Source organism: Arachis ipaensis, chromosome B9 (assembly GCF_059453495.1).
Source record: "Arachis ipaensis isolate K30076 ecotype BB chromosome B9, ASM5945349v1, whole genome shotgun sequence".
In the NCBI taxonomy this organism is placed as follows: Eukaryota; Viridiplantae; Streptophyta; class Magnoliopsida; order Fabales; family Fabaceae; genus Arachis; species Arachis ipaensis.
In genome coordinates this window covers 148,984,273-149,008,247 of record NC_142444.1, presented here as the reverse complement: position 1 = coordinate 149,008,247, position 23,975 = coordinate 148,984,273, and the positions used below count along the sequence as shown (strand labels likewise).

The following is a 23,975-nucleotide window of genomic DNA, read 5'->3' as shown; positions in this document are numbered from 1 at the left end:
AATCATTTTAGATCAGTTAGTATCGTTTATATTTATATAGTATATCTGTGTATTAATTATAGGATTCTATGCCTTTATTACTTTGATTCTTCTGGCACCTATATATACCCCTTGTATATTGTACTTTCAGATCACACAGAATAATAGAGAAAACACTTTCTTTAGTTTGGTCTCTTGTTTCTAACATTATATACTAACATGTTATGGAATACTTTGTGTTGTTAAATTATATAATTATATGATTTAAAAGAACAAAATCAATCATAATTTTAAGTAATTAAGAGTTGTGTGTAAGTAACTTTAATTTTCATAGTCTAATATCATGTTCAGTTATTCATTATAACCATTTTGAAATTGTTTCTAAATGTGGTTCAATCAAATGAACCGAATCAATTCCTTCACATTTAATAAGACGAAATTTAATCATTATAGTAATATATATAAATAAAAAAAGAATTGACAATTATAAAAGAAAATCCGTATTATAACAAGAATAGATAATCCAAGAAAGTGCCATCTCTTTTATATATATATACATTATCTTAAATTTAAAAGAAAATGATAAATAAGTTATTGAACTTTTGATTTGGAGATATTTAAATTTTTTAAAATTTAAAAATATATTTAAATTTTTGATTTATTCAAAACTTCGAAATCAAATTTAATTTCAATTGTATCACAAATAGTCAAATAAATACGTAAGAGAATTTTTAAAATGAAATAAATTAAACACTTCAAAAACTTAAATTTATTTTTAAATTTTCGAAAACTTAAATATTTTCGGACCAAAAATTATGGTATGGATATGTCATTTTCTCTAAATTTAAAAGCCTGAAAGGTTGAAACTTTGAGCAGTGCCCATGTGCGCCAGCCATTTGCCTCTACTCACTGCTCAGTCAACTTGGACTCTGGTATGAACGAAATGTGAGGGATAGTAACAGTAACTCTCTAACAAACAAAGAAAATTCAAAGGGTGAATTGATGACAAATGCATGCTGCTGAAATGAAAGAACCTGCTAACAACTCATTTTGCAACTACTAACAATCATTGTTGTCACTGTTATAAATAATTCATAATATCAAGACACAGCTTTAATGAACATGTCTCTATTCTGCTGTCTCTGTAACCAATAATAATCCCTCTCTCTCTTTTGCTGCTGTTGTTTTCACACTTGTTAGATTTTTCTTTATCTGAGTTTAGGTAAGTAATAACTGGACCAGGTGCCACTTCAAATCTGTGTCATTTGAATAAAATCTAGTAATTATCTAGTTAAGATCTGTTTTGCTGAGTAGAAAGAATCAAAGATCTTTTCTTTTTCTGTAACTTTTGTTGGGATTTGTGTTTACTTGAATTTGGTCTTTGACCCTTTAGAGTACTTCCATAAATTCCCACTGGTTCTCTCATATATTCTTTGATTCTCTCTGCTTTTTTGTTTCTTTGTCATGGAGTTGTGGTAGGTGGCTAAAGCTAAAAGGCTAGCAATCCCAGAAATATTCTATTAGCACTTCATTTTTTTTTAATCTTTTCTTTTCTTTTCTGGGTTGCTGCAAAAATCTTGTTTTGATTAGCTGAAACATGGGTTATTATCTTTCCTATGTTGTTGTGTTGGTCTTGTTCATTTTTGTGGGAGTTTCAGTTTCCTTATCTTCTTCACCAATTGAAGATCAGAAGAGAGATAGGGTCACTGATTTGCCAGGGCAACCCAAGAATGTGGGGTTTGCTCATTATTCTGGCTATGTCACTGTGAATGAGAAGAGTGGGAGTGCATTGTTCTACTGGCTCTTTGAGGCTCCGGCGAGCCGCCGACCGGAGAAGAGACCACTGGTTTTGTGGCTCAATGGTGGCCCTGGATGCTCCTCCATTGCTTATGGTGCATCTGAAGAAATTGGCCCTTTTAGGATTAGGCCTGATGGGAAGTCACTTTACTTGAACCCTTATGCTTGGAACAAATGTATGAACAAAATTGAAAAATTTTGCATCACCAACTGTGTTATTTTTTCTTGTTTTCTTGTTCTTTACATGCTTTTGATTGCTTGCTGGTGTTGGTGTTGCAGTGGCAAACATATTGTTCCTTGATTCTCCTGCTGGTGTCGGATTTTCGTACTCGAATAAGACGACGGATCTGTACACATTTGGTGACCAGAGAACAGGTAATGAAGTTGTCACATTTGTTCATCATGTCGATTTTGCTTTGTTCATTATGATCTTGAGTTGGTTGTGTGTTTGTATTTGGGATCTTGGGGTTCCTGAATTTGCAGCTGAAGATGCATATACATTTCTTGTTAAGTGGTTTGAAAGATTTCCTCAGTATAAGCATAGAGAGTTCTACATTGCTGGAGAAAGCTATGCAGGTGATTGATTGATATACTAGTTTTTCCTTAAAGATTTAGGTTCCTGAATTACATGAATTGATGAACAATTCAGCTCCCTAAAATTACTTTTCAGGGCACTATGTTCCTCAGTTGTCTCAAATTGTTTATGAGAGAAACAAGGGAATCAAGAATCCAGTGATAAATTTCAAGGGATTTATGGTGAGAGATTGTAAGATCCATTTTGATTGATAAATGTAACCTTTGTTAAACCTTATTTATATATGTAATGATCTAATTAGGTGTGAATTTTTTACTGATTGATGCAAGGTTGGAAATGCTGTTACTGATGATTATCATGATTATGTTGGAACATTTGAGTATTGGTGGACTCATGGTTTGGTATCGGATTCCACATACAGGATGCTGAGAATTGCTTGTGATTTCGGTTCTTCACAGCATCCATCAGTGCCTTGCATGCAGGCCCTTAAAGTTGCAGTTGTGGAGCAGGGTAACATTGATCCTTATAGCATTTATACGCAGCCTTGTAACGATACATCGTCACTCAGACGCGACTTGGGGGGTCGCTATGTAAGCCTTTTCTCTCAATTTGTTCAATTTATTCATAAACACCATGTCTAGATCCAAGTCCATACATAATTGTTAATGGAACATGTTAACATGAAATTCTAGTTCTAGTAGATCCTCTTGAACCAATCAACATGAAACTAGTACTATTGTTCCTAAGATTTTGCAATAGCTGAAGTAAATTAGTTAGATTCATTCTTGTTTAATTCTGTTTTATCTTTAGATTTTGGTCAATCTTGGCAAACTGTTCCATTGTTATTTTCTCTTGTTTTCTCTTTTGTTCTCCTTAAACTCAGCCGTGGATGTCTCGAGCATACGATCCTTGCACTGAGAGGTATTCCGACTTGTATTTCAATCATCCAGAAGTTCAGAAGGCACTTCATGCCAATGTAACCGGAATTCCTTATTCATGGAAGACTTGCAGGTCTATCTCCTGCTCATATATTCAACACTGAGATGTTTTTACACAAACTATTCTGATAGAATCTTGAATCTTTTTTCAGTGATATTGTGGGGAACTATTGGACTGATTCTCCTCTAACTATGCTTCCTATATATCGCGAACTTATTAGTGCTGGTCTCAAGATATGGGTATACAGGTGCTTAAGTTTTGCTTCTCATCTTCCATGACTGTTTTGTGAATTGAAGCATATGAATTATTTGGTTCTGCTGCTGATGGATTTTGCTTTGTCTAAGGAGTTAATAGGAGATGATTCTATGTTATAGATTACAAAGAAGAGATAATGTAAGCTCATTGATATAGAAAATTTTAGGCCTCTGATTCCCAAGTGGCATTTCACAAAAAGTGACTATCCACATGAGTGATAGTTAAACATGTCAAATCATTTAACGGTTATCAGCTATCATTTTCACATGGAGATGTCTTGGTGTGAGTAATCACCTCTAGAAAATATCTTCTAGAAAATTGGAAGGAATACGTACAACAACCAAACTGGATATTGTTAGGTGGGATCGATTAGACAGATCAAACAAATATTAAGTTTGATTATTATTTCTAACATGTAGAAAATCTTCAGCCAACCCTGAAAAGTTTTTTTGTGCCTACTAGACTAGTGCATATATTTATTTATTTAGGCACTGTTGTTCTTACTTTTGCTTTCCCTCTAATTGATTGCAATCTCAATATCATTGACTTTGGGTATATTTGACCAGTTGAAATTGATTGTGGAACTTTAACTAACATGATTTATTAATTCCTTCCTTCATGCTAATTGTAGCAGAATATTTCCAACTTATTCTAATAAATAAATAAATAATGATATTGTAGCTTTATTTAGTAAGCAATAGTTATTTGATGATTAAGGTGGATGACATAACTAACAACAATGGAATTGAATGCTTTAAATCCTTAACTATATTCATTTTGTATTTCTTGGCTACAGTGGAGACACTGATTCAGTGGTTCCAGTCACTGCGACTCGATATTCAATCGACGCATTGAAGCTACCAACCCTCACCAACTGGTACCCTTGGTATGATAATGGCAAGGTTGGTACTGACTAATTACCATGATTAACAAGCTAATCAATCAAGCAGACACTAATCATATCTGTTAGCTGAGATCTTTATTTTTGTTTTCAGGTTGGTGGTTGGAGTCAAGTTTACAAAGGACTCACATTAGTAACTGTAAGAGGAGCCGGCCATGAGGTTCCGCTTCATCGGCCGCGCCAAGCCTTCATTCTTTTCAGGTCTTTCTTGGAGGACAAGCCAATGCCATCTTCAAGTTAGAGCAGCAACAAGTCAATAACTTGTTCATTTTTTTCCCATTTTGTGATTGATTCATCAAAGAAGAAAAGATAAAAAGAGAGTATAGAATCATAAGTATCACCATTCTTGGACCTTAGGCTAAGAATAACTGCAATTCAGATCTATATAAATATATATATATATATGGATCAGGCTGAGACAGAAGAATAAGGAATGCATTCCTCATGAGTTCCATCTTGGCTGGCTCTGCCTGGAAAAACAAAAAAGAAAATAATTAAATTGATTGATAAATTTATTTATCAATTCTAGTTCTCCTATTTTTATTTGTTATTGAAAAAATTGTTATTATTATTTATATGGAATGTCATTCTTTCTGGATTTTCCATTATTATACACATGGCTATGAGTTGGACTCAATTATTTTTAATTTCTTTATTACTTATCTTTGACTACTTTTATCAGCATTGAATGAATTTAAAGAAATGTAGTCTTTGTCTAGACCTTAATTAGATAGGGTTTTCTATGTAAAAATTTAAACTAAAAAAGTGTGAGCATCACGTAAATTACACAACATATTAACCCTATGTATATGATGCTAAGTTTAATATATTGAATAAAATTCACATATATATGAGGACACCACAAAAATAGAATTAACCTAAGATGCAATGAGTTTGGTGAATATTCTTTCATTGAATTATAAAGGCATATCCACGCCAAAAGCTAAGTGGGCCTAACTATATGGATTTCAAAGCTTTTTACCAATAGTTAGTTATACTGTAAGAGCTCATAAATGAGCCCACAAAAGAAAGTGGCCACATAACCATTGTCTCCTTAATGCACAAAAAAAAAAAAAAAAAAGAAAGGCATTTGTCTATTTAAGTTTTCCTTTAGTTGATGTTGATTCAAGTTCAACCACTCACATGAACAAGAATATATTCACTTTTGAATCAACTAGAACTATGAATAAATTCAATTCTATCTTGAGCATAGTTTAAATCCAACACGAAAACGAATGATAGCCATCTTAATCACCATACAAATGTATAACTTTGTCTCAAACGGCTACTTTATACTCATCACTTATCACTCTTGTTCCTTTTATTGTGTAGGCGAATCATGGAATATATCATCTATTCATTTATATTGCACTCATAAATAATATTAATAAAACAAAATATTATTTGATATTTGTGATGAATTACATCTTATCAAGTTTAACTTAAATGATTTAATTATTCTGTTGGTTCTTATAATTTTATTAAATTTTTAATTAGATTGTTACATTTTTTTTCAATTAAATTTTTATATTATTTTTTATTTTGTAATTAAATCCTTCCTAGTATAAAAAATATTAAAATTAACAAAATATTTTTTCGTAAACTAAAAGTATCTAAAATTAAGAACATAATTAGATATTTGATCACATATTTTTTTAGAGAAATATTCTATTAATTTTAATATTTTTTGATGTAAAATAATCTAATTATAAAATTAAAAATAATGTAAAGACTTAATTAAAAAAATATAAAACCTAATTATAAATTTGACAAAATTATAGAGATTAACAAAATAATTAATCCGCCAATGAGTTATAGCTCAAATGACATAGTCTCTCCATACTCAATTAAGAGGTTGCGGGTTCGAGTCTCCTATAAAAAAAATAAAATAAAATAATCCATAGTATACGAATAAAATGCCAATATAAATGATGATAATAAAGAATATTAGACAAGCTAATACATTTATGTAGAGTTTGGTATGCGAATAAAAGAATTTAATTCATTGACAAAGTGAAAATTATTTTGTTTGAATAGAAACTCCCATGTTAGAATAAGTGTAACAAGACAAGATGCTTTGCTAAAGTATGATTTGGCAATGACAAATCAGAGCTTGGTGGAACTTCTTTAATATCATCAGAACAAGTGACAAGGATAAGAAAAAAAAAAAAAAAAAGAAAGAGCATCCATTGATCCATACATGGTGCTACTATTCTATAATACTTATTCAAGAATACTCCAATTTCTATGTTCCATGATCTTCCTTAGTAAACAAGTCCAAAATGGGCTCCATACCCTAAAAAGCAACATGCACAAATGATGTTATTACCAAAATGTCCATTAACTTGTCCTGAATTCCTTTCATGCCTTGTCTAAACGCACATGGAATAATGGAATTTGAGTTTTAAAAACCGAATAGATTATTAAACTAGTAGAATTAAAAATTTAAAAATTCAATTAAAATTCAAATGAGATTAAATTAGATATAATAAAATAATATATTTATATATAAAATATATTTATTTATTATTTTAAACAAATTAACCGATTTATTATTATTAATTAATTTTTTATCTGAACTAAACCGATTTAATAATCGATTCATGATTAATCTAATTAAACCAATTAATTCGGTCTAATTCTGAGAACCATAGAATTATGCCATCAGCTATATGGATAAACATGTCAAAATTTGTGACTATAATAAAATAAGTGAAGAAGGGCAAATTTGTCATCTGAAATAAAAATACAACTTCCTTAATAACTAAGATGAAGAGAATTGGATATTTATATATATAGATATCTGCACTACTCCAATTAAAGTTTCCTGATACACTGATGCAGCAAAAAAGAAGAAAAAGATTTGATTTAGCCACAAACAAATAAAAAATAATTGGCACTAACCCTTTTTAAGAGGCACCACAGAACACAAGTCACAAGAAATTATTATCATGATGTATAGGTTCAGCAACACAGTGATTGGTTTCTTGAACTTGTTGACACTGCTAGCATCAATTCCAATAATTGGAGCAGGGTTATGGATGGCAAGGAGCAGCACAAGATGTGCATATTTTCTACAAACACCACTTCTTGTGATAGGGTTCATAGTGCTGGTGATTTCACTGGCCGGTTTCATTGGTGCATGTTTTCATGTGGCATGTGCACTGTGGATTTACCTGGTGGTGATGTTGATTCTAATAGCAGCACTCATTGGTTTGACTATGTTTGGTTTTGGTGTGACAAGCAAGGGTGGTGGTGTTGAAGTTCCTGGTAGGGTGTATAAGGAGTATCATATTGAGGATTATTCACCATGGTTGAGGCAAAGAATCAAGAATCCTAAATACTGGAACACTATTAAGAATTGTATTTTTGGTTCCAACACTTGTTCTAATGTTATCAATTGGACCCCTTTGGATTATATGCAGAGAGATATGTCACCAATTCAGGTACAATTTATCATTCCATCATTTTATTTATTTCACTCTTGTCAATATTTATTAGATTCAATATTATTTTTTATGTTTTTGTATTTGATCTTTGCTTTACATGCTAAGTGAAATTTTTAATAGCTAATTAGAGTTATGAGTTAGTGAAATAAAAAGTTAAATTAAAAAGTTTATTTATTATTATAATCCAAATAGGAAGAAGAAGAAGAAAAAAAGAGTAAAGATGATTTCAAATATTTTTGGTCTCCCTCCAGCCTAACTCTACATATTTACATAATTATATTATATATTTATTTTATTTTATTTCGGTACCATGTATACCTTAATCTTTACTAAAGCTCACTAATATTTTTCTCTATCATTATATTATTTTTTAATTCTTCTCTCACTTTCCTTTTTAAATTACTACATACGATTACTATTATACAACTATTATAATTACGATTATTACTGCTATTTAAAAGAAGATGATAATTAACAAAGGAAATAGAAATTTTTAGGAAAAAAAAATTATATTGACTAAGAAACTAAAATAAAATTTTAAAATAGAAATAAAATGTTCCAAACATTACGATGAAATTAATATTCAACACCATTTTTATGAATTAAAGGAGTACTTTATCTTAAATATTTTTTACACTATGACTATGAACTATATATATTAAAAAATAGGAATATGTTATGTGAATATTAAAATTAGCTATCAAAATCAGTCATTAGTATAAAATATATGTTAAAATATAAATACACCTTAAAAATAAATTAAATCATATATATATTTATATATAAATACATTAATGGCTGATTTTAGTGGATAATTCTGGTGTATGAATAGCATTTTTATAGAAAATAAAGCTGGTTTATAAAAGTGTTGATACAATATGCAACCGTACAGTCTGGATGTTGCAAACCACCAACAGCATGCACTTACGGCAACAACATGGAAGAGCAAGCAACAAGAATGTACAACGAGGAAGAACAAGATCCTGATTGCTACAGGTGGAACAATGCCCCAAACTTGCTGTGCTATGAGTGTGATTCATGCAAAGCTGGTGTTCTTGAAGACATAAGAAGGAACTGGCACAAGCTCTCTGTGCTCACTCTTGTCATGCTTGTCCTCCTCATTGGGATCTACACCATTGGTTGCTGTGCTTTCAGGAATGCAAGGAGGGCTCAGACTGATTATCCCTATGGTCATAACAGGATCACCAAAGTCAGGCCTAGATGGGATTACTATTGGTCAGTTGCTTCCTCTCTTTCACTATTTTTCCTTATCATTCTGTTAAGATTTAAGTGATGTTGTGTAAAGATTCAATATGTATGATGGTATGAGTCATATGATGTGTTATTTTTTGTTTGTGAAGGTGGAGATGGTTGCATGACAGGAGAGAACGGCTTTATTAGCTAAGAAGCTTTATCCACCAATCAATGGCCTCTGCTTCAATCAGCTTCCTCCTTTGATGTGCTTTTTTTTTTTTTTTTTTTTTTTTTGTACAAAAGCTTAATTTTGCTTTATCCGAGGGTCATAACAGTCACTTTATCTTTTGCATTTTCTTTTTCAGTGTACGGTTTTGAATTTTATAACATAAAGTAGGTTCAAGTATATCTGAAAATTAAAAGAAAAAAGAAAAGAAAAAGTAGGTTGAAGTATATGCATTGGGATTGGACGGAATTAGCACCTTAATCTCCACTTGCTTATCTATATATGCTTATAATATTAGACAACTGCCACTAAAAAGTAAAAGAGTAAAAGATAAATAGGTCTCTGACCTTTTAAAACGAAGACATTTTCGTCCCTCAAGATTAGAAAATACATTTCGATCCCTTACGTTTTAAAACGGCCGACAATTATACCCTTCCGTCCATTTTGGGCCAAAAATGGCAACGGAGCCAATTGATATGGAGGGTAGAGAATGACGTGTCCGTTACACTTGCTGAAGTGGATTGGGACAAATTATTATCGGAGATATTCGTCCCTTAAGGCCAAAATGACTCCGTTCTTCCGATGAATTCAATATTTCGACACTCTTCTTCTCCGCCGCGTTTAACTGCCGCCATTATCACCCTTCTTAAGGCCTGCAAGACCATTCATCACCTCTACCAAGTCCACGCCTCCATCATCCAACGAGGTCTAGAGCAAGATCACCTCATCATCTCCCGCTTCATTTTTCTTTCCGCCTCCTTTGCCGCTACTGCTTCATATTACACCTCCGTCTTCGACCGCGTCCTTGGCCCTTCCCCTTTTCTCTCCCTTATCGGAGCCCACACCAAAGGAAGTTACTTTTTCGACGCCCTCTCTGCTTTTATTCGCATGAAGGCACATGGGTCTCTACCCGATAGGTACACTTACTCTTCTGTGATTAAGGTCTATTCAAGCATGTGCAGATCATTGACAAACCCCATTTGTAGGGTTTATCTTGTATTGATTTTTTGGGATTTTATCAACTTTTACCCACATTTATTCAATGAAATAGCATGGTTTTATAACTTCTCCCTTAATTGTGCTTAAGAGTGAAAACATGCTTTTTAGGACTTAAAATAGCTAAATTTAATTCACCTTGATTCTATTAGATGCCTTGATATGTTTGTTAAGTGATTTCAGATTTAGGAGGCAAAGATTGGATTAAGGGAATGAAGAAAAAGCATGTAAAGTTTGAGAACTCATGAAGAAATGATGGAACCAAAAAGTTGTCAAGCCTGACCTCTTTGCACTTAATTGACCATAACTTGAGCTACAGAGGTCCAAATGATGCGGTTCTAGTTGGGTTGGAAAGCTAACATCCGGGGCTTCGAAATGATATAAGATTTTCCATAGTTGCATCGCTCATAGGGGCGCGCACGCGCACAGTACGCGGACGCGCCGTTGATGGCACATGACTCACTTAATGCAACACGTGGCCAGCGATTTTAGAAGCCTTGTGGGCCCAATCCAACTCATTTCAGATGCTATTTAAGCCAAGGATTGAAGAGGGATCAAGATACTTTAATCATTAGTCATAGTTTAGTTTTAGAAGTAGTTAGAGTTAGAGAGAGAAGCTCTCTCTTCTCTCTAGAATTAGGATTAGGAATTAGGGTTAGATTAGGATCTCATAGTTCTAGGTTTAATTCAAGTCTCCTTCTACTTCTACCTTCAATTGATGATTGCTACACTTTGGTTCTTCTCTCTATCCCTATTCTCTTGTTGTAATTTCTCTTATTTTGTTTTTAGGTTTTGTAATTGAGATACTCTTGTTCTCTTTATTTTCTTTCAATAATGCAATTTGAGGTAATTCATGATAATTGTGATTTCCTTGATTGTTGTTGTTAATTCTTTACATTCAATTGTAGTTAGAATTCATTCTTGTTGTGATTGACTATACTTTTCTTTTGTGCCTTCCAAGTGTTTGATTAAATGCTCGGAAGAATGTTAGACTAGAATTTTATGTTCTTGGCTTGAGAAGGTAACTTAGGATTTATTGAGTCACTAGTGTCCAATTGATTGATAGTTGATAGCCATTAACTCTAGCCTTCATTAATCCAATTAGTGGAAAGCTAGGACTTATGGACTAGGATTGATATAACTCACTTGACTTTCCTTTGTTAATCGATTTAAGGATGACTAAGTGAGATTAATCCTTGCAACTACCATACTTGTGGCTAGTGATAATGATGAAGACCCTTGACAACCAAACCTTGCCAAGACCATTTTGTGAATAAAGTTTTCCTACCATTTACTATTCACATTCCTCATCCAAAACCCCAAAATAAACAAGTCCATAACCAATAACAAGAACACTATCCTGCAAGTCCTTTGAGAGACGACCCGAGGTTTAAATACTTCGGTTTATAGATTTTAGGGGTTTGTACTTGTGACAAACAAATTTTTGCATGAAAGGATTATTGTTGGTTTAGAGACTATACTTCAACGAGATTTCATTTGTGAAATTCTATACCATCAAAAATCCATTCGTCAAAATGGCGCCGTTGCCGGGGATTTGCAATGGTGTTATGTTATTGGTTATTGTATATATGTGAATATTGTGAATAGCTTGATTTTTGTATTGCTTGTTAGTTTTGCTTGTTCTAGGACTTTGTTTCATTATTTCTTGTTAGCTTTTGTTTCTTATTCTTAGTTTTACGATGAATTCTCACTTTGGCTATGAGTGTGATTACAACTATGTTGTAGGAAATGGGAACTTCAATGAAGATGTGCATCAAGGATGGGATGACCAAAGGTGGGTGGAGCCATATGCATATGATCAATCTTCATGGCAACAACCTCCACCAATGCACTATGAAGAAGAGCCATTCTATGATGCACACCAACCCAATGGCTATGGTGAATCTCCTTGTGACTTTCAAGAACCACCACCATATGCCTATGATCCATACCCTCAACATGAACCTCAACCATTCTCACAAGCCTTTCATCACCAAGCACCACCCTATGATCCATATCCATCATATAACCAATCATCCATACCATATTTTTATGGCCATTATGAGCAAGAACCTCTAGAATCACCACAACCATATCAAGATTACTACCATGAACCACCTCAATACTCACCATCTCCATACCCTTACCAAGAAGAACCACCTTCCTACCATGAACCCTCTCTCCAAAACGATGAACCTTCCTACCCACCCCAAGCCCCAATAGACGATCCTCTCACTTTGTTACTTCAAGGACAAGAAGCTATGAAGCAGGATACACTTGAGTTTGTGACCAATTTGATTAAGGTGGTGTACACTCTAGCCCACCAATGTTTGAATACTCAAGGTGCTTCCATAGCCACATGTGGAACCGCAGAAGAAGAGCAAAGCATGAAGGAGAGATTGGAAACTCCGGTGGGGGATGAGAAATGCCATTTTGTATTGGAGCAACTAGAGGAAGCTATAATCATTGAAGAAAAGGAAGAAGTGGTTGAAGATTTAGGAGATGTTGAAAGTCCAAGGGAATGTAGTCTCATGGAGCACTCTTCCAAGAAGCTTGATATTGATGTTGAAGAGGGTGCGCAACCTCTAAGGCATACCGTCGTTGGAGACTTGGAAGAGGTTTATCAAGAGATGGATTCAATCATGGATGAATTCCTCTCTACAATGGAATACTCTCCCATTGGACATAGAGTTGAAAGTATAAAAGAGTGTGCACAACCTCCCATACCCTTGGTGAGCAATGAGAAAGAGAGCTACCAAGAGGAAAACGTTGGCATGGTGTATATCGAAATTGAAGAATATGAAGAGGTTGACCAAGAAATGGATTTATTCATCAATGAATTTCTATCCAAAATTGAACCACCTCCCATTAGGCAAGAAATCAAAGTTCTTGAAGACAACACCAAGCTATGTGATAAAAGGGGAAAGGTTGAAATCAAGGAAGCTCGCAAAAAGGTGGAAATACACAAAGAAGAGCACACGGAAGTAGACCTTGCATTGTCTAAGTGTGGGGAGGTCTCCCTTCCCGAGTCACCATCCAACACAACATTCAAGTGGGTAAAATTCTTATCCATAAGCTTTACTTTCACGCTTGAATATGGTTTGATTGAAACAGATGGACAACTTAGAACTCTTTGTGGAATTAAAAGCAAGAATGAGTTGTGTAGTGGTTGCGAGTTGGGAATTAGGCTCATTAAGGTCAAAGCTTCAAGGTATAGGAACGATGATTGGAAGAATACCACTTTGCATGGGTCTCGACAGAAGGCTAGGTGTGCTAAAGAGAATTCTATATGTCAACCACCCGGAAAGAAAAAGTATGAAGATCAAATTGAAGACGGGTGCGAAGATAAGATATGGGACCCCGGCTCGCTGAATGAAGACCAACTATGGGGACTCATATCTTGGGTTGAACTTTGCCCAAGCTTAGTGAAGACGGTTAGATATTCTATCAACCAATTGAGAGGCAAAGATCCTTGGAGATTCAAGGATGAGTACAAACATAAGCCACCATGACAATGAGCCCCTCAAATGTCCAACTTAAGGACTTAAACTAAAAGTGCTAGGTGGGAGACACCCCACCATGGTAACCTCTTTCCATTCTCTTTTGGTTTTGTATAATAAGTGATTTGAGTTGCCATTGTAGGTAGATTTTCATTTCATATTGATTTGTTTGTAAAGATTGGTTGTTAGTATGTTGTATTCATTAGTAGTAGATGAATAAATCCTAAAATCAAATTGCATTTTTGTGAATTGTTTGATATTTGATTGAATAAAGAAGAGTTTTGGACATTATAGGGAGCTCTTGGGCAATTTTTCTGCTTTTTGGGCAAAAAAAAAAAAAAAAAGGGCCATCGGCGCGTTAGCACGCTGTGCGCGCGCGCGCACATTGCACTTCCGCAACTTCTGGTACAAAAACCAGAGAGTTGTGCGCACGTTGTGCCAGCATTGTGCTTGGAGCACAAGCTCATCCACGCGTAAGCGCGCTGTGCGCGCGCGCGCGGATTTGCGCCCTGCTTTTCTCCTTCCTCCTTTCTCCTTCTTTCTTCTTCTCTTCTTTCTTTCTAATTTTTTTTTCTTCTTCCTCTCTTAGAAAATTTTTTCTTTTAATATAAATGAAATTAAAAAAAAAATAATAATAATATAATAAATAAATAAATAAATAAAATACTAAAAAAAAAAAACCAAAAAAAAAATTTTTGTTTTTTTTTCTCTCTTTTCCTCCATTTTCTTTTATTGCATTTGCTTATTTTCATTCATTGCATTTTAATTTTGTTTTTTTTACCTTGTTCTCATTTTATTTTCTAAGTTTTCCATTTTAATAATGGTGTTGAACTTTCCTACTCAATTGTTGAGACTTTCTTACATTATTTTGGTGCTTCTTGACTTGTTTGATATTGTTGGGTGATGAAACTTTTAAATCAATGCTTCATCCTGTATGACTTTTGTGTCTTTGTGCATTGATATGACCTCATATTGTCTTTCATGACCCACTTCTTCTCATTTGAACTTGATGCTCAACACACTCTTCCTACTTTAACTTTACTCTTGCATCGAGCTTAATGATATGCCTTAGCTTACATTGTTTTCTCACTCACATGCTTAGCTAACATGTAGTAGGAAATCATACTCTTATTTGGCATTAGCCCCGCCTATGTTCTAATTGCCTTGATATCTTTGTTATAGGCTTAATTTTCTTTCCTTTTCTTTCCTTTTAGGTTGGCCACCAAGAAGGGAGAAAGGAAAAGCTTTTAAATGGGGCCCCAAACAAGTCCTCCGCGCAACCTTGTGAAGAAGCTCATCAATTGTAGCAACCCGTCTACCTTGCTCTTCTTTGCATGCACCGAGGACGGTGCAATCTTCAAGTGTGGGGAGGTCGTCTGACCGATCTCCATGGGTAAAAATTTCCTTTTCAACACCAAATTTTTTATTTTCTTTAATTAGATTAGCTATTGCATTGCATGATAGGTTGCATGTTAGTTAGAATTTGTACATATTTTTACCACTTCTTTGTTATTAGGACTACTTGGTTAGGGTGATGATTTTCTTTCCAAGAAACCGTTTTAGGGTAACCTACCAATTTGAAAATTTTTGTTGAACTTGCTTGAAAGAATTTATTTTGGAACATGGTTTTTGAGCTAAGAACATAAGCAAGTGAGATTTGAGCCTAATGGTGTGGTTACATCTTATAACCACTTATTTTCCTTCTTGCGTGTAATTGTTCTCTTTCTATGATTGTAATCTTTGATTTGTTGAATCTATATGTCCCATTATTCCTTGTATTCATGCATTTATATGATTGAGGCCATCATTTCATTAGCTCACTTATCCAAATAGCCTTACCTTTTACTCTCCTTTGTTAGCCGATTTTGAGCCTACGCTTAACCCACTTGTTCTTATTTTAGCACATTACAAGCCTTAAAGCGGAAAACAATGAATGTCCTTTATTTGGATCTTTGATTGGCTTAGGCTAGTGAGTGTGAGTGTCATCCAAGAGTGGAAAAACTTTGGGACATTGGTTGGGATAAAAGGGTGTTTGTGTTTTGTATTTTTATATTGGAGAATTGGTACATACTCATGTATTGATTAAATGTATAGACCTTATGCATTGATGTTCTTGTGTATAGTTTGAAAGAAAAAGAAAAAAAAATGAAATGAAAAGAAAAAAAGAAATAAAAGTGAAAAAGAAAAAAAAAGAAAAGAAAAGAAAAAAATGTATATAGAAAAAGAAAGAAAAAAAAAAGAAGAGCAATAAAGGGGACAAAATACCCCAAAGTGAAGCTCAATAAGAATCAATGCATAAGTGTTGTGAAATGAAAAGAAAATGCATGAGTATGTGAAAAAGTGAGGAATGGGTAGTTAGATTAGTACTTAATTGTATAGGTCATTATATAGGTTAGGTGGAAAAGTTTAAGTTAATCAAAGATTCAAATCCTTAAGTCCACTAGCCATATATGATCCTACCTTGACCCTAACCCCATTACAACCTAAAGAAAAGACCTCATGATACGTGTATGCATGCATTGAATAATTGTTGATTGTTAGAGGAAAAACAAATCTTGGAAAGCATGATTAGGGGAGAATTGAGAGAATCAACCCCAAACACCGAGCGACTAGAGTGCAAACACTTCCGGTGAGGGTTCGATGCTCAATTCCTTGATTCCCGGCTTTCATGAGCGTTCTTCTCGCAAGTCTACTTGCACTTCATTTTGATATTCGAATTGGTAGGATTCATGAATCGTTATATGATCTTGGCCCTACTTGTGCACGTATGACTTGGAGGATTGATTTATTTTTAACCAAGTAGGTAAAACCATTTTGTATTTAGTTGCATATAGTTTAGGTTGCATATAGTTCATTTACATGGAATAAATGTTGATACCCTTTGTTTCTCTTTTGGCTTAAGCATGAGGACATGCTTGGATTAAGTGTGGGGAGGTTGACAAACCCCATTTGTAGGGTTTATCTTGTATTGATTTTTGGGGATTTTATCAACTTTTACCCACATTTATTCAATGAAATAGCATGGTTTTATAACTTCTCCCTTAATTGTGCTTAAGAGTGAAAACATGCTTTTTAGGACTTAAAATAGCTAAATTTAATTCACCTTGATTCTATTAGATGCCTTGATATGTTTGTTAAGTGATTTCAGATTTAGGAGGCAAAGATTGGATTAAGGGAATGAAGAAAAAGCATGTAAAGTTTGAGAACTCATGAAGAAATGATGGAACCAAAAAGCTGTCAAGCCTGACCTCTTTGCACTTAATTGACCATAACTTGAGCTACAGAGGTCCAAATGATGCGGTTCTAGTTGGGTTGGAAAGCTAACATCTGGGGCTTCGAAACGATATAAGATTTGCCATAGTTGCATCGCTCATAGGGGCGCGCACGCGCACAGTACGCGGACGCGCCGTTGATGGCACATGACTCACTTAATGCAACACGTGGCCATCGATTTTAGAAGCCTTGTGGGCCCAATCCAACTCATTTCAGATGCTATTTAAGCCAAGGATTGAAGAGGGATCAAGATACTTTAATCATTAGTCATAGTTTAGTTTTAGAAGTAGTTAGAGTTAGAGAGAGAAGCTCTCTCTTCTCTCAAGAATTAGGATTAGGAATTAGGGTTAGATTAGGATCTCATAGTTCTAGGTTTAATTCAAGTCTCCTTCTACTTCTACCTTCAATTGATGATTGCTACACTTTGGTTCTTCTCTCTATCCCTATTCTCTTGTTGTAATTTCTCTTATTTTGTTTTTAGGTTTTGTAATTGAGATACTCTTGTTCTCTTTATTTTCTTTCAATAATGCAATTTGAGGTAATTCATGATAATTGTGATTTCCTTGATTGTTGTTGTTAATTCTTTACATTCAATTGTAGTTAGAATTCATTCTTGTTGTGATTGACTATACTTTTCTTTTGTGCTTTCCAAGTGTTTGATTAAATGCTCGGAAGAATGTTAGACTAGAATTTTATGTTCTTGGCTTGAGAAGGTAACTTAGGATTTATTGAGTCACTAGTGTCCAATTGATTGATAGTTGATAGCCATTAACTCTAGCCTTCATTAATCCAATTAGTGGAAAGCTAGGACTTATGGACTAGGATTGATATAACTCACTTGACTTTCCTTTGTTAATCGATTTAAGGATGACTAAGTGGGATTAATCCTTGCAACTACCATACTTGTGGCTAGTGATAATGATGAAGACCCTTGACAACCAAACCTTGCCAAGACCATTTTGTGAATAAAGTTTTCCTACCATTTACTATTCACATTCCTCATCCAAAACCCCAAAATAAACAAGTCCATAACCAATAACAAGAACACTACCCTGCAAGTCCTTTGAGAGACGACCCGAGGTTTAAATACTTCGGTTTATAGATTTTAGGGGTTTGTACTTGTGACAAACAAATTTTTGCATGAAAGGATTATTGTTGGTTTAGAGACTATACTTCAACGAGATTTCATTTGTGAAATTCTATACCATCAAAAATCCATTCGTCAATCATGCGAATGAAAATTGCTCCATGGCTCGGCGTTGAGGTGTGGGGGTTGAAGGTGATATGTTTGTTGGAACCTGTTTGGTTGATATGTATGAAAAAAGTGGAAAGATTGGTGACGCTCACAAGGTGTTTGATGGAATGTCTGAGAAGAATGTAGTTTCATAGACGGCTATGGTGGTTGGCTATGTGAAGATTGGGGATATGGTGGAGGCAGAGAGGCTGTTTGATGAAATGCCTCAGAGGAATGTGGCATTGACGAATGGATTTTTGATGGTATAGAATTTCACAAATGAAATCTCGTTGAAGTATAGTCTCTAAACCAACAATAATCCTTTCATGCAAAAATTTGTTTGTCACAAGTACAAACCCCTAAAATCTATAAACCGAAGTATTTAAACCTCGGGTCGTTCTCCCTAGGAATTACAATAAAGTGTCTTGTTATTGGTCATGAGTTATTTTGGGGTTTTGGATAAGAAGCATGAAAAGTAAATGGCAATGAAAATAAACTAAAAACTATAAAAGGCTCTTGGAGAGGTATGAGAACTAAAAGTCCTATCCTAGTTATCCTTCTCAATTGTGATGAGAATTGTTCATTGCTACCACTTAGTTAACCCTTACTAATTAAAGGAAAGTCAAGTGGATGAATTGACTTGAGCCACAAGTCCTAGCCAACTCCCAAGGGAAGACTAGCTTTAGTGCACTCCAAACCAATTAGCAATCTCTCCAATTATCAATCAACAAAGGAATTAGATAACTCAAGTGTCACTAATTACTCTACCTAGGCCAAGAGGAACAAAATCTACACTAAAACTAAAAGAGACATTTCAACAAACACATAAAGTGCAAGAGAAGTAAACATTATTAAATGCAAGAATTAAAGGAATCTACAACTACAAAAACAAGAGATCAACAATAGAAAAGCAAAGAAGACACATTTATTATGAATTACCTTTTATTGAATTGAAAGAAAATGTAGAAGGAACAATACTAGATCTACAACAAAGTATATGAACAACATAAAGGAAATTACAATAAAGGAATAGAAGAAGATTGAATGTAGCAACAAAGAATTGAGATGTAGAAGTAGAAGAACATGAATCTAAATCTAGATCTAAGAACTAAACCTAATCCTAATTCTAATTCTAGAGAGAGGTGAGAGCTTCTCTCTCTAAAACTCTAAAACTAATCCTCTCACTAAAACTAATGACTAAAAGTGATTATTGGTCCAAAGGTGATGATAATGATGCCTTCCCCTTGATCCTTCATCCTTTTATTCCTTTCCCTTAGCAATTTGGCGCCAAAAATGGGTTCAGAAACCCTCTCAAATCGCCAGGCACGTGTTGCATTAGTGAGGTCATGTGCCCTCATCGACGCGTGCGTGCACGGTACGCGTGCGCGTCCCTGGCTAATTCTGCGATGTGCGCGCGAGCGCCTTGTGCGCGTGCGCGTGCATGGCTGACTTTGCTTCTTTGCCTTTTTATGCTTCTCTCCACTTGTATACTTCCTTCCTTGCTTCCTTTGATCCATGCCTAGCCTATTTCAATCCTGGAATTACTAGTAAACACATCAAGGCATCTTATGGAATCAAAGAAGAACTAGAATTCATCAAAATAAGGCTTAAAGAGCATGTTTTTACACTTAAGCACAAACATGGGAGAGATAACAAAATCATGCTAATTCCTAGGCTAAATGTGACAAAAGGTTATCAAAATACTCTAAATTCAATGCAAAACAAACCGTCAAATTGGGGTTTGTCAACCTCCCCACACTTAAGCCTTAGCATGTCCTCATGCTAAAATAAGAAGGAACTAAGGGTTATGACATTTATTGAATGCAATTAAACTATATGAGTCCTATCTAAATGTAATTATCTAAAGCAATTGGGAATGCTTAGTTCAAACAAATCAATTCCCAAGAGAGCATGTGTAAGCACAAGAGCTAGGCAATAAGGACTAAGTCCAAATCGCAATTGTATTGAATTGTCAAAAGGAGTTCAAACTTGCAAGAATATAGATAAATTGGGTGAATACATGTGATTGAACTTTTGAACCCTCACCGGATGTGTATCCGCTCTATTCACTCAAGTGTTTAAGGGTTAATTCACTCAATTCTCTTCTAATCATGTTTTCCAAAATTTGATTTTCTTCTAACAATCAACACTTATTCAATGCATGCATACATTCATCATGAGGTCTTTCATTTAGGTTGTAATGGGGTTAGGGTCAAGGTAGGATCATTTATGGTCAAGTGGACTAGGATTTGAATCTTTGATTAACATAGACTTTCCCACCTAACCTATTTAATGACCTATACAAATGCAAGCTATTCTAACTACCCATTCTTCACTTTTTTTTTTCTTACATACTCATGCATTCTTATTTGATTCATAATACTTATGCATTGATCCCCCTTTTTATTGACTTCACTTTGGGGCATTTTGTCCCTTCTCTATTGTATTTATTTTTTTTTTCTTTTTCATCATCATCATTTTTTTCATTTTTCTTTTCTTTTCATCATTTTTTTTCTTTTCTTTATATATATATTCTTTTTCTTCTTTCAAACTAAGTACAAGAACATCAATGCATGAGGTCTCTACATTTAATCAATACATGAATATGTGCCCAATTCCTAAACATAAAAGTGTACTGCCCCATCTTTATCCCATCTAATGTTCCCAAGCCTCACCAACTTTGAATAATAAAACACTCTCACTAGCCTAGGTCAATCAAAGATCCAAACAAGGACTTTTCATTGGTTTTCCGCCTTAGGCTTGTAATGTGCTAAAATAAGAATAAGTTGGTTAAGCATAGGCTCAAAATTGGCTAACAATGGAGAGTGAAAGGTTGGCTATTTGGGTAAGTGGCTAATGAAAGAATGGCCTCAATCATATAAATGCACAAACACAAGAAATAAACGGATATATAGAATCAAGCAAATCAAGGATCACAATCATGGAAAGAGAACAATTTCACACAAGAATGGAAAATAAGTGGTTATAAAATGTAACCACATCAATAGGCTCAAGTCTCACAAGCTTGTGTTCTCAATTCAATACATGCTTCACAAGGTATGAAATTCAAGCAAGTTTCAAAAATTCTCTTTCAATCAATTGGGTTAATGCCCTATATTTAAACTTCTTGAAAAATCTCAATGTTTGACTAAGCATTGTTGTGATTGAAAAGTTCAAAAATTTTCTTAGTTCACCCTTTCCTTTTTCACTTAGAACCAATATATTATGCAAAAAGGGTGACTAGATATTTGCAATCCAAAGTATGATTTCTAATCACAACTACAAACTAAAAACAAAGATAAACAAAATGTATAAAGAAGAATCCAACTAAAAGTACGGAATCTAACATCTAAAAATATCCAAAAGCATCAAAATATCTAAAATCCAAAATAAGCAATAAGAGTATCCAAAGTAAACTAGGAATGCATCAAAATATATACAAAGATGTGCAAAATGAGATAACTAGGCCGAAAAGTTCACCGGTTCCCAAATAGTGCTGCCTCGACTGCTGCTCTAGCTCGAGAACGGCGGCTGGTCGGGGGCCTCTCGTGTACCCACACACCCCAGGGAATAGTAACTTCCTTGTCGTCGTCATCTGGAGGTGGTGGTGTCACGTCATTGTCCTCCCACGGGACATCAGCTAGCTCAGCTAAGCTAGTAACCAGTGTGGGAAACGGTAACAAGTCGCGAATATGAGCTCTCCACATGATATGCCTAATCAGTCGGGGAAAATATACTTCCTTCCCCTCCATGACACACCCGATCAAGACCAGCATATCCATCGGAATCTCCGAAAAGTGAGTGGTAGGGAAGACATAGTGGGCAAATATTTGTTGCCAAGTCCTAGCCTCCCTATTCAGATGTGCAAATAGCATGCCCTTGGGCTTTGTGTTGCTCGAATCCATGACCCAAGAAGCATCTGGTGTAGCAATCACGCGCCTAAGTGCCTCATAGTCGAAAGTCATGGAGAGGAGAGCTACCTCTGCCTGCTGGTAGGCACAAGTCTCAGGAGTGCCAACTCTGCAGAGCAGTGCATCCCTCAAGGCATCCTCAGTGATCATGATCTCTCTACCCCTCAAGAATACTGAATCCAAGCCCGGTCGAAAGAAATTGCAGTAAAATTCCTTGACCCACGAGATGTTAATCCGTCCCAAGTCCCTATCGATGAAATCCAAGCCCAGCTCAGAAATACGGGCGTTTATGGCACGCCTCACATCATTGGGAAGATTCAGCTTCTTCTCAATATTCAGATTCTTCTTTGTATAACGGGAGAGGCGTAGCTCGCAGTAGAGATTTGGAAATTTGGTTGGATCAATGGACGGGAGTAACTGATTTTCTTTCTCCTCCTCATTCAGCGGATTCCTCGCATAGTTAGCAGATGGTGGGGGTGTAGAGGTCTTGGAGCGCTTCCTTTTTTTGGAAGCAGAGGCTATAGCTTTTCCTCTATCCGACATCCTGAAAAATATGATAGAAGATATAAAACATTTAGCATGTAACAAAGAAGGCATGTTCAGGAGACAAATATCAAAGAGCAATCATGATGTTGCACTGAATACGTAAAAGTGAACAAGTAAGCATAAGTAAATGAACCAAGACTGTAATCTTCATTAAAGGCAACATCTCATATTCAAAAGGCAATAATATCATCATATTTTTGAAAGAATTGTTAAAGAGGGTTAAAAGTGAGTGGAAGTAAAACAGTTAAAGAAATTAGTAAATTAGAAAAGTGGATTAGCGATATGATGATATATAGGCTCAATTGAACGAGAAGTTGCAGTTCATGTTCACAATGATTGTGCAAATCCGGGAAGTCAAAAAGGGAAACAGAAATTTGCCCAAAACGGAAATAAAGATCAAAATGAAACTAATTTCCTTGAAAATCGGGCAGCATTCTGGCTTAAAATTGGACGTTCCCGGATAGCAAAATAGCACAATTAGCACGAAAAATAATATCAATCACGCACAGCAGCAAACAGATATTATTTGGCAACACATATTGCATGGAATATCAACCCAAAACCAACATACTGTACCCAAGGAAGCAAGCAGCAGATATGCACATACGGAGTAATTATCAGGCCTAGAATCCTCTATCCAGCCCTAGCTACCTAACAGCAATTATATCTATCTAACCTAACATACAAAATTTGAATTTAGCTAACTAATCATGCAATTCTAGGAACTAGCATAAATGAACAAATAAAAAGGAAAAATAGAAAAAGAAATAACAGAAATGGAGCAGGAACCTGGGAACCGGGAAAAACTGAGAATGGAAAGGGGGACTACGATAGGGCAGGGGCAGGAACTAGCACCGCCGCGAACGGTGGCGGTGAAGACGGCTGGCGCGGTGGTTTGAGAAACTGAGGGCAGAGTGAAGGTAGAGCAGGGGAGCTGAGAGATGGAGAGAGTGAAGAGGAAAGGGTTGATGGAGGAAGAGAGAGGGGTTGCCGGTGATTGTCGCCGGCGGTGATGGGCGGGATCGGCGGTGAGCACAGAGGTGGAGAGGAACGGAGGCAGAGAGGGGTAAGAGAAGTAAGAGAGAAGGGCGGAAAGAAGAGGGGAAGGGCGAGGCTATGGCAGCGGCGGTGACGGAGACGGAGCGCTCGCCGGAGGACAGCCGGTCAAGAGAAGAAGAAGGTAAAGAACGGTGGGGAAAATGGAACGTTAGAGGAAGAGAGTGTTGGGGTGCGCGAATGC

General features: G+C 35.3%; 2 protein-coding genes across 2 annotated transcripts; both read left to right on the top strand.

The window, feature by feature from the left end:
* Window positions 1-903: 903 nt before the first annotated feature.
* Window positions 904-5,018, top strand: SCPL27 (serine carboxypeptidase-like 27). The gene is made up of 9 exons (XM_016320607.3): window positions 904-1,952; window positions 2,056-2,151; window positions 2,260-2,352; window positions 2,447-2,532; window positions 2,641-2,901; window positions 3,195-3,322; window positions 3,402-3,497; window positions 4,302-4,407; window positions 4,501-5,018. Exons 1-9 carry the CDS (start codon window positions 1,577-1,579, stop codon window positions 4,645-4,647), a joined length of 1,389 nt encoding a protein of 462 aa, XP_016176093.1. The 5' UTR covers window positions 904-1,576; the 3' UTR covers window positions 4,648-5,018.
* Window positions 5,019-7,223: 2,205 nt separating this feature from the next.
* LOC107616563 (tetraspanin-6) lies at window positions 7,224-9,542 on the top strand. Its single transcript, XM_016318513.3, has 3 exons — window positions 7,224-7,852; window positions 8,748-9,091; window positions 9,217-9,542. Exons 1-3 carry the CDS (start codon window positions 7,358-7,360, stop codon window positions 9,254-9,256), a joined length of 879 nt encoding a protein of 292 aa, XP_016173999.1. The 5' UTR covers window positions 7,224-7,357; the 3' UTR covers window positions 9,257-9,542.
* Window positions 9,543-23,975: the final 14,433 nt, after the last annotated feature.